Below are 10,118 nucleotides of genomic sequence, written 5' to 3'. Positions count from 1 at the left end.
GTTGAGCTGTTTTAGTGCATTTAGTAAAATTTCTTTTATACGTAATGTTTTAATGCCCAGTCATCCTTGTTTCCTCACTTATGTATTGGAAATATACCTAATTTCCCTTATCATCTTTACACACAAAAATCTTATTTGTAAAATCGTACATTGACAATGAATTTCATGTGACTAATTTGAAGGGCACACAAGAAATGATTTCTAGAGAGGGACAAGTCAATCAGTTCGACTTCCAAGATAAGAAAGACTGAATTTTCTATATAATGTACTTACTCATGGAGACAAAGATTACCAATATCCAGATTGAACTCGATGGATTCTGCAGAGAATGACAAGCAAAGGCAGAAAAAGTGTGACGAGGAAAGTCCACGTTGCACCTCTATCTGACCATCGCAGATCACACGACTGAGATTTGACGCATGACCCTTAAGCTGGCGTGGATAAGCGATGCTCCCGTTGGTCCCAAGCTGCAAGATTAGCCGGCAAAAGACTAAAGCTAGTCGGATTACCGCTCGGATTGGCAACACTGGTGGTGTGTTATCTAGCCAAGTAGATAGTGAGGATGTATTTAAGAGTCTGCCTGGTGGACTCGAAGCTCAGACGATTGGGAAATTTGTGCTGAAGTGCTCGTGCCAGTGAAACAGTGAAGATGAAGTCCGACCCCGTGATCGAAAGGATTAAGACCCGCGTGGCTGGAGTGGATCCCAATGGACCCAGGAAGGTTCTCGGTGTCTTCCAGCTCAACATCAAGGCTGCCGATGGAGTGCACAAGTGGATTGTGGACTTGAAGGCCCTCACCGTGAATGAGGGCACCGTGGATAATCCCGATGTCACCCTCAACGTTGAAGATGAAGAGTTCTTCCTCATTGGCACAAAGCAGATCACCGTTCCAGACGCTGTTGCCCAGAAAAAAATTGAAGTAATCGGAGATCAGTCACTGGCCAATGCTCTCATTGAGCAGCTCAACAAGTAAGATGACATCCCGCCGACCATCGCCCTCGAGATTGACTCAGAAATTTCCTCTGTACCATGGGAAAGATCCAATAAATATATGCTCTAAGTGTTCATTTTGATCCAAAATGCAAGAAGTTTATTGATTGCAGCAGCAATTTGTTATGGCATCGTGCTCCCAGCACGAATTGGCATACAGGAATGAGCAGTCTGTATAGAGGCAGGAAGCACCAAAAATCCCCGATCCGCCGTAACCTGAGGGGAAGGAAGAAAATTATGAGAACAAGGTTGCTTTCTGAGGTCTTTTGCTTGATACAATCTCACGGGGAAATTGATAATGAACGAATAATCTTGGGCTGTTGTTTGCCGGAAAGAATTCGATCCACTCACCTCCTAATCCTCCGGTATAAGTTGGTCTATCACAGCAGCAGGCATCGTGGAAGAGCCGGTCTGAGCAGTATCCGTAAACGGATGAGTCACAGAGTGGGCACTTGTCTTCAAATGAAGGATCAATTAGTCTGTTGGCTAGTCTGGCACGCGCTCTTCCTGCCTCGCGGGGGATTTCGCATGGGCATCACCGAGTGGCCAATGTGGAGAGAGAGGAACAAGTGAGATTTTGCACGTCACCGGCATTCCGGTAAACATCTCTCAGAAATGTATGTTGGCTGCGAGAGAAACCACGAAAGTGATTCTGGTTTCGTGTGCTACTCAAACCGTTACAAAGCCACTGAAGATCGCGCAGAGTGTCTTTGTCAAAAGTAAAACCGCGAGCAAGAATTCTACTAGTTCATTGAACTTCCAGCAATTGCAAGACACTGTTTCTTATTTCTTAATTGGTTCTCGATGGAGTCGCGTTCAGAAATCAGCAGAGCGTGGCATTACTTTGACCTCTACTTTGGGAAACAATCCAATAACTATAAAGCCAAAAATAGAAGAAGTTCACAATATTGCCAGCAAAATCGCCGAAATTAACACATATAATATTATGGAATTTTGCAAATACAATCGCTCCATAAATGATAAAGGAGGGCATTCGTGGGATGGTCATAAAGGAATTTCTTCTCTTTGAATGTCAATTTGCATAAGTTTCACACAATACCAATGATTCACTTGGGACTGTTCACAATTCTCCTTTGGGATTTGCAGAACTCACCTCGGCGGAAGTTGAAAATTCGCCCAGAAACGCTGGAAACCAAAATACTCACACAAACAGCCAAGATGATCCACTTTTTGATCATTTTTTTTCAAGAGATTTCAGTTTACCAACCACAGAGAAATGCGTCTCAGGTGTGAAACGGGATGCGCGAGTTTGGGTTGTTACCTCAACGAGTGCCAAACACTAACTAAACCGCGATCTTCAGCGTCTTCCAGCTCAGCTGAGTGTCTCTTTGGGCGGCCAGTAAAGGAAACAGTGGTCTCATTTTGCTTGCACATTTCGTAAAAGAATTATGCTAATGACCTCTTCTTTTTCTCTCCTTACCTTTCTTTTATTTAGGCTTGAACATTTCCATTTCTTCTCACTCGGCTAACCATTTTGGAAAACAAGATCATTTATTTCCAAATTATGCAATTTCATTTTAATTTAATTTCATTTGACCTGATCGAGGTTTTTATTCCATTCAAGTTTAATTCACCTAACTAAAATGTCCATGTTTCATCCATTCTCATTTGAATATTCAAATGAGTGAAACACCCACGAAACATTACATACATATTTCCTGTAAAATTGCATACCACCAGGCAATATTCCGTAGTCCGTTTATCAGGTTTATCACTATTGCAATATACCTTTTGAGCGCTTCGTGATAATGAAAACCTTTGCCGTTCATTGGGGGGAAAAGTTTTCTTCCATGCGAAAATCCATTACATAATCTGCAGAATTGGCACCGTTTTACGGTTATTTTGAGAAAGGCAATGGACTTTTCTCTCTAATGCCTCCAGCTCATGCGACTCCTGATAAGATTACACTGACTCTCTCGCGGTGACCTTCTGAGGAGCAGCGAAATCCCCCCGTCGTTTCGTGAATAACAGAGGTGGCTTTTATCGCGTTTTTCTTTATTTAGAATGAATTAAATTGTGCAACGATTTACAGAGAGGAAACGAAGGGAGAGAGCTTGAGGGCCAATTCAATGTCTCCGTCCACGTCGAGTTTGTCCTGGGCGAGGGCGTCCTTGGCAGGAAGGGATCCAGTTCCCATGGCATAGAAGTCATCATCGGACATTGTGAGAGTGCACTCCACATCGGGTGAGTCACCCGGGAAGAGCTTCACATTTTTCAGATCGAGAACTGAAAGTTCAAAGTTTGGATAAAAGCAGATCTTGTGCACAGTGAAAAAGGACAACTTACTCCAGGTCTTGGCAACTTTTCCATCCTTGGTGATGTTGAATTTGTAAACGTGCTCAACTTGACGATTGGCAGGATCGATCTTAGTGATGCGAACCTTGATTTTCTCAAAGACTTCATCAGACTTGAAGGACATCTTGGACTCTGCAATGGATTATTCGAAATCACAACTCTTCAGACGCTGAACTTCTCACAAAACGAACCTCTCGGACGAAGACACTGGTCGGGAACAAACTCTCAAACAAAAAGCGAACTCAGCTGGAGAGTTCCTCCTTAAATAGCCAGAAAAAGAGTGTTATCAACCTCCCAATGGGTTCATTAATCACTTTCCACTGCCCTTATCAAAGGTGTAAATTGATAGATCATGCCAAAGAGTGCAATGGTGTTCGTGGCGTTCTGCGATACGTGTTGGTGCCCAGTGATATCCAGAACCCCTAAAGCCACTGTCCAAAGGGTGCATCTGAGTGTCTTGCCAAAAGCGAACTCTGAAGCCGATTTTTTGCAAGAAAGACTATACAATATGTTTCCATTTGCAGAAAATAATCAAGCCGGCAAATCTTATCAGCACACCGATAATCTCCTCTCTCCTGTTGTCAAGAATTGACGGTAGTCATATAAAAATCACTCAAACAAGTGTGAGAGATGATTAGCTTTTTTCACATGAGATCCTATCATTTCACCTTTGTCCTCAGTCGATCGTCATAAGAAGAGGAGATCCAATACGTCTTAACAAGGTTTTACTATAAAATAACAGTAATTGTTCCGTTGAATTTTCAATAATACTGTTTCGCATCGATTGATTGCAATTCATCTCGAAAGGTTTAAAATTGCACTGGCGCAAGTCTATTTTCGCTGAAAAATAAACGAATGGAATTCTCTGCAGCTCCCAAGTAAATAAATTTTGTTCCAAAAGTAAACAGAAGTGGATCACGAACGAGGTGGAATTTGGTTGTTTCTAAAAATGTCTTTAATATTATTTGCATATTGACTTAATTTTTGGTGCTTCACACAGACGCTATACATCGAGTTTTGACACTCATATGGTAACAAGACACATTCATTTTACACTAAATATCTAACAATTAGGTAAATGGATAGAATCACAATAATATTCTGCGTTGGTTGCACTTTCAGTGCTGGTGAGAAAATTGATTTCCCTGAAACGACCATACAAAATTGGATTATCGTTGGTTGGGAAATTATTGCAAATTGTGTTTATGCTTACATTGCTCAATTAATAGTTGATCACAGCAGCAAATTTTGTATTCTGCATATCTTAGGCACGATCCGAGAGATGATTTACACACATTCTGACCGATGTAGCACGAGTGAGGAATCCAGGGAAGTTCCTCTGTAGAGAAAGAATCAGTAGAGCAAAGAAATTGAATTAAATTCATTGCGACAGCATTTCATTAATGAAAATCGACATGTAATTGAAGTATATCAATAAAATTTGAATACAATATATTACTGGAAAGATAGAAACAATTTCCCATACTATAATGTTCACCAAACAAATGGCACTGAAATTAGTCGTGTGTGACTGAATAAGACCACATAAATGTCGGATGGCGGATCAATTTCATAACATCGACCATGAACGCCGTATCGGTTTTCTTTCTTTGCCCAGTCACACCGGCAATATACTGGACTTTATACAATCAAACTGCAATAGATAATTGGTGGTTTCAACTCTTGCAAAAAATAATAAAATGCCTTGATAAATACAGAGTTTCAATGCTAAACAAAAACCCCGAGAAAACCCCCGAAAATTCAGAATGGTCAGATTTCCCACAATGAAATCGCACGGAGCGGAAAAGTATTTTAACAAAGGGAATTTCTCCGGGATTTTTTTTTCTCTCCAATTAAACACTGATCCATTGACAAGAGTTTTATGAAATTGTTTGTTTTCATTTTCTGCATGTGGGCGAGAGACGGGCGGAGCAAGAGCAATGCGTTTAACCTCAGAATTTTCTAACAAAACAGAAACTTCCTCAGAATGTGAATTTTTATTACTTCTGGGATTTTTTTCATTCAATTACAAAAAATGGTGCAGAGAAAAGTATTCAAACCAAGAAGTGTTTTCAATTAAAATATTTGTGCAGAATTAATTTACTCCATTATTTGTTTGAATCAAAGATCAGAAAGGAGCTAAAATAATTTAATTTTGTTATCATTCAGGTGAATAACGATCTCTCGAGAGGACATTAATTTAGTGAATTGAAGTTCTTCCACTGAGAATGCATCAACACTTCACTAGTGATCTGGATAAAGCGAAATAAGCAAGATTTGAGAGAATGATTAGCCCTTTGCGTGTGCTTTTAGCGGGAAACTGCAAATTCCATGTGACCATCGCGTGCAGCATCTTTCTTTGGAGATTTTCAACAGGCATTTTGTTCTCATGTAATGCTGCATTAAATCCGCTCATGTTGCGGCCGGAGGGGAATGCAAAACGCCACTCACATTACTTAATTGCAGACAAAATGTCACTGAAGTTAAAACATTAACTGATCACGATATTCATGTCAACAATGAAAATGGGGAAAAAAAGAGTCTTATTCCCATTCATTTGGTGGAAAAGCATACACATCATAAAAATATCATTAAGAATGGATTTTGTGGCTTTTAGCAGAAGCATATCTATCATTTCTAGACTTTGTTACATACATATACTCTCTTGCTTATTTTTCTTTGAATGAGTCAAAGCACATCTGCTTACGATGAACTGACTCTCAATGGAATAAATAAACTTATCTGATTTATCCTCTTCTTCACTATATTGAGTGCAAGGAAGTCTTTTCTCACATGAAAGGCTTCAATAGCTTCGATGATTTTTTTTTAATGGTCGCTCTCGTGAGGGAATTAATTATGTGTAAAAGGAGGGTTCTTGGTCATACCAGTAATTCAACCGCGCACTGACTCATACGGTTTATCGATCAGCACACACTAACTTCTTTACCAACGCTTCTTCTGAAGCCATTAAAGAGTAAATTTAGCCCACATTGGAGTGCACACGAGGGTGTGTTTCGCACAAGAATTTGCATAAGAATGCTCTTGGGGTCTTCTACGGCTTCTTGCCACCGGAACTAATTGTTGGGAGTCACCGGAAATGCTTCGTTTGTTGAACGAGGAGAAAATGCCTAACTGTGAAGCATGGGATTGTCTCATACCTTTGCCATGTCGCAGATCACAGCAACAGTGGTCGCTGAGGAGATGAGAGCTCAAGCAGTACTTCCGAATGGCGCTCGTGCATTCGCCACAATATGCGGGTCTTTGGTCTGGAAAAGCGTCAAGAAAACGCGGGAGATTAGAGAATTATTGCACACTAAACTAAATTATTTGCTCAACTGTGAGATCGTTACACATTTACAGCCAGAGAAATAGGCTATTGATAAGATAAACCATCATATTTGATTGCCTCAAAGTGTGCTCAATTGAGACAGCTGCAAAATGATCGAAAATGGTTTTAACTCACTTTGAGCGCTCGCTTCGATTGACTCCTTGAGGCTCTTCTTGGCATCCTTCTCGCTCACGCTGTGCTCCAGATAGTACTCCTCGTATCCTTCTCGGCACTCGCCAATGTGTCCAGGAGGACATTCTGTGATTTTGTGTGGCATTCTCGGATCTGCAGTCACACGAGAAGTTGTACTCTCCGCTTCGGCCTCCATCACAAAGTATCCCCAGATAGTGCTCATCAACTGTGCAATCACTAAGAATTTCCACAAAATTTCCATTGTGATAAATTCACTTATGGCACACCTCACTTAATTCATCCACTCTTGCCTCTTCCTTCTCATCTCAGGCGCTCTTCCATCGAAGCAGGCATCGAGAAACACCCAATATCACTTCAATTCTCAAGCACTGAATCAGAGAAGAATGTCTGGCAAATTTTCACCATTCCTTCGAATATGTATTTTCAAGTGGAGAATTCACGATAATTAACTGCCAGAGTTTGCGGTGCGTTTACGTTGAAATTTATCGCATAGTTTATTTGTTGAGATCATCCAGGGTGCTGCTGCGATGGTCCAGGATCTGGGCTTAGATGAGCAATTTGCACTCTGCCTGGTGGTCTTGTGATGTCTGAAAAAGGCCAGTAGAGAGAGAGGCGATCGATTAGGCGGGCAATTAAAGCACAATTGATGCCACACAACACTTTTATAATCAAGACGAGACAGACAGCGCCTCTCTGGCTTTAGGAATCCGCAATCACCCACTCTCGGCCCATTTCAGCCCATTCAGTCTCTGCGGTTTCCCCAGCATTCTGGCCTAATTCACGCTCTCTTGTTTACCCGATAAAAGTCAAACGCAAATGACTCTGGTACTTGTTAAATATTCTCCATCTGTGTTGGTTTCAAGAACGATCTTCTCTCTGTTTTTTTTTCCATGGTTCTCTCTTTTGTGACTGAATCACAGCTATGAAGAAATAGTGGCTTAAAAACCCACCAAACATAAATTACGACTATTTAATGATTGTAAAATTATAAATATTTTAATTAGTGAGACACGAGAGAAGAAACGATACACACAGGAACTCTTTTGCTCGACTTTTTATTGCTTTCTCCCAAAAGTGTCTGGCCTCCTTCCATCAGTGGCACTTATTTAACAAAATTATGACCTTTTGAAATGTCTTTGGAAGTCTTTCACCCTATTTTATGGACATCGGCAAACGGATTTCTGTGAATAAAACTAATCGATAATTTCTAGGAACGTGCTTTAGTGTAAAGTCATTAATGTGTGTATAAGTTGTTGCAATTATTACTATTTTTTAAACATCACATGATTTTGTCCAATAACTCCCAATTTTGCGACCTCATTATTTAATGTTTTCTAAAGAAGTTCTATTACAAATTATTCCACAAATATGATTGAGGTCATGTTATTATTTTTTTCTAAAGCATTTTAATGTGACTATTTTTAAGTTGATACCTTTTTATACCTTTACACTCGATTTCATCCGTGATAAATGCAAGAATGTGTGTCAGAATAACCCAAATCCCATCAACATCCAACTCACGTTCCTTCCAAATAATCCACACGAGTTAAAATTAATTTAATCTTCTCTTAAATAATATCCCTAAACCAGAGATATGACACATATGTTCACTGATTAATTAGCGACAGGGCAGCGTCGTGAAGTTGATGAGACGGCTAAAAATACTGAATGAATGAATGGCAAACGCCAATTGCCTCCAATTCTCACCAAACTCCCTTCACAGCACTCCACTTAGTTTATGGCTAAAACCGAAATTCACTCTCGTGAGAGGAGATTTTCTTCGGCGAGGGAAATAGTTTACGATCTTTTTTTAATTATCCATTAAATAATTTTATTCTAGTGAAACGCACAATGTGCGCCAGAGGCCAAAATCGGAGAATAAAATGGTCACAATGTACAATGGAATTGGGCAAAAAGTGAATTTGAGCTCTCTGGAAATGTTGAGTTTTTGCCCACAAGAGATTTTAGCATGTTTTGAGTGAAATCACTGAGGCAATAAAATTGATTTTCAGGTGATTTTGCAATTCACCCTTCGACATTCAGGCAATTTGTGACACATTTAGCCACGGAAGGAGGGAAATTTATTTGGAATATTGTTTTGGGGAAAACATTGGAAGATTTTTGAGTGGATTATAAATATGTTTTGTCACTGGTTGCTCAACAAGAGAGTGTTTTCCGTGTATTTTCAGTCGAGCTGAAACATGAATAAATTTCACAACAGCAAGCAAAATGTTGCTTAAAATTCTCGTCATGTAAAAGGTCGATCTTGACATGTACAAAGTTTACAATTAGCAAATTCGATTGATCGTTTAATTGCAGTTTTCATTTCTCGCATGCAATTAGCAATTATGTACGAAAAGACCAAACAGACGAGCAGAAATCATGATTGATTCCTCTTCTCTGTGTGACTTTCAGAACAAATGAAGTAATTGATTCGCGAAAAGATCGCAATCGTGATTCGATGCAGTAAATCTTAACACTTTGTGCTGAAAATGAGTCGGTCTATTTGATCATGATTTGTTTACTCTATAGCAAATAAAAAGCTTCTTCAAGTGCTAATTATCTGAAAGAAGAAAAAAAGATTTTATTGGGAAATGAGCTTTATATCATTGTTAAGTTCAAGTGATCACTTAATAATCCAGTAGACAGTCATTGAGAGCGACACCAAGTTGAACCGCCTTGAGGCATTCAGAGCCAGTTTGCAAGAAATATTTGGAGGAAATGTAATAAAGTTTTGCTGAAGGAAGGAGAAGGTGAACGATAACTGTCTGCCTTCAATGATTAGCACCCACTTGCAATATGAAGAAAATTATCACATTTTTCTTCACACACACGTAATTTTAGCCGCCAAATTGCCACTTGAACTACTTTTCATCTCTTCGTCAGGAGGCATGAAGATGTGAGGCACAGAGAAACACCTGAGACTCCCATTCATTTCGGCCAAATGCGCTTCATTTTAATATATTCCACTCACACGCGCACGCACCTCTTTTATTGGCCAGATTTCCTTGTACAACAACGCGCTCCTCTGGTGATTCATCACTTTTCCGGCCGAAGAAATCAATAACAGAGTCGCCGAGAAAGTGGAAATTCCGACCAGGAGATTCCCGCTCGTCTGATCAAATGGCACTGAAACTCGCACTTTGAGCGCAAGGCAAGAGTATGTTTCGCTATTGCAACTTGCTCGCGGTGCAGCGGAGCTATGAATGAAGTCCTATGTGGACAGCAATTGTCTTCTCCACTAGCGTTGTTAATATCAACTGACTGTGCTGTTCAGCTGAGAGTCGCACAAGACTTGCAGAGTTCGCGCGCTCGCAGGGGCGCGTCATCT

General features: G+C 40.1%; 4 protein-coding genes across 8 annotated transcripts; 1 reads left to right on the top strand and 3 right to left on the bottom strand.

Moving 5' to 3' along the window:
• The first annotated feature begins 649 nt into the window (after positions 1–649).
• Positions 650–973, top strand: LOC132257842 (uncharacterized). Its single transcript, XM_059754881.1, has one exon. The coding sequence runs from the start codon at positions 650–652 to the stop codon at positions 971–973; it is 324 nt and encodes a 107-aa protein (XP_059610864.1).
• A 14-nt stretch (positions 974–987) lies between these two features.
• LOC132257840 (uncharacterized) lies at positions 988–1,584 on the bottom strand. Its single transcript, XM_059754878.1, has 3 exons — positions 1,530–1,584; positions 1,363–1,446; positions 988–1,203 (listed from the first exon to the last, which is right to left on the bottom strand). Exons 1-3 carry the CDS (start codon positions 1,582–1,584, stop codon positions 1,091–1,093), a joined length of 252 nt encoding a protein of 83 aa, XP_059610861.1. The 3' UTR covers positions 988–1,090.
• A 1,357-nt stretch (positions 1,585–2,941) lies between these two features.
• LOC132257830 (non-specific lipid-transfer protein-like 1) lies at positions 2,942–3,978 on the bottom strand. Of its 2 annotated transcripts, none has more exons than XM_059754868.1 (2): positions 3,298–3,978; positions 2,942–3,237 (listed from the first exon to the last, which is right to left on the bottom strand). In XM_059754868.1, exons 1-2 carry the CDS (start codon positions 3,428–3,430, stop codon positions 3,038–3,040), a joined length of 333 nt encoding a protein of 110 aa, XP_059610851.1. In that variant the 5' UTR covers positions 3,431–3,978; the 3' UTR covers positions 2,942–3,037. The 2 variants fall into 2 exon arrangements, with proteins under 2 accessions (XP_059610851.1, XP_059610850.1); XM_059754867.1 differs by having other exon boundaries at positions 2,942–3,438; positions 3,498–3,978.
• Positions 3,979–4,212: 234 nt separating this feature from the next.
• Positions 4,213–10,034, bottom strand: LOC132258329 (uncharacterized). Of its 4 annotated transcripts, XM_059755601.1 has the most exons (6): positions 9,774–10,034; positions 7,078–7,374; positions 6,770–7,003; positions 6,465–6,572; positions 4,520–4,645; positions 4,213–4,451 (listed from the first exon to the last, which is right to left on the bottom strand). In XM_059755601.1, the coding sequence occupies exons 3-6, from the start codon at positions 6,987–6,989 to the stop codon at positions 4,357–4,359; spliced, it is 549 nt and encodes a 182-aa protein (XP_059611584.1). In that variant the 5' UTR covers positions 6,990–7,003; positions 7,078–7,374; positions 9,774–10,034; the 3' UTR covers positions 4,213–4,356. The 4 variants fall into 4 exon arrangements, with proteins under 4 accessions (XP_059611584.1, XP_059611580.1, XP_059611582.1 ...); XM_059755597.1 differs by having other exon boundaries at positions 4,215–4,451; positions 6,770–7,374; XM_059755599.1 differs by lacking the exon at positions 9,774–10,034 and adding an exon at positions 9,418–9,685 and having other exon boundaries at positions 4,215–4,451; positions 6,770–7,374.
• Positions 10,035–10,118: the final 84 nt, after the last annotated feature.

Source organism: Phlebotomus argentipes, unplaced genomic scaffold, assembly GCF_947086385.1.
Source record: "Phlebotomus argentipes unplaced genomic scaffold, Phlebotomus argentipes genome assembly scaffold_4, whole genome shotgun sequence".
Taxonomy (NCBI): domain Eukaryota; kingdom Metazoa; phylum Arthropoda; class Insecta; order Diptera; family Psychodidae; genus Phlebotomus; species Phlebotomus argentipes.
This window is presented reverse-complemented; position numbering and strand designations above follow the sequence as displayed.

What these genes read in the sequence shown, in the direction of transcription:
- LOC132257830 (XM_059754867.1), bottom strand. Translation starts at nt 3,430, where the DNA reads ATGTCCTTCAAGTCTGATGAAGTCTTTGAGAAAATCAAGGTTCGCATC.
- LOC132257842 (XM_059754881.1), top strand. Translation starts at nt 650, where the DNA reads ATGAAGTCCGACCCCGTGATCGAAAGGATTAAGACCCGCGTGGCTGGA.
- LOC132257840 (XM_059754878.1), bottom strand. Translation starts at nt 1,584, where the DNA reads ATGCCGGTGACGTGCAAAATCTCACTTGTTCCTCTCTCTCCACATTGG. An exon ending in CTCTCCACATTGGCCACTCG is followed by an intron (nt 1,447 to 1,529) that starts GTGATGCCCATG and finishes CTTCATTTGAAG; the next exon opens with ACAAGTGCCCACTCTGTGAC. An exon ending in CTGCTGCTGTGATAGACCAA is followed by an intron (nt 1,204 to 1,362) that starts CTTATACCGGAG and finishes TCCCCTCAGGTT; the next exon opens with ACGGCGGATCGGGGATTTTT.
- LOC132258329 (XM_059755597.1), bottom strand. Translation starts at nt 7,028, where the DNA reads ATGGAAATTTTGTGGAAATTCTTAGTGATTGCACAGTTGATGAGCACT. An exon ending in AATCGAAGCGAGCGCTCAAA is followed by an intron (nt 6,573 to 6,769) that starts GTGAGTTAAAAC and finishes ACGCTTTTCCAG; the next exon opens with ACCAAAGACCCGCATATTGT. An exon ending in TGATCTGCGACATGGCAAAG is followed by an intron (nt 4,646 to 6,464) that starts GTATGAGACAAT and finishes CTTTCTCTACAG; the next exon opens with AGGAACTTCCCTGGATTCCT.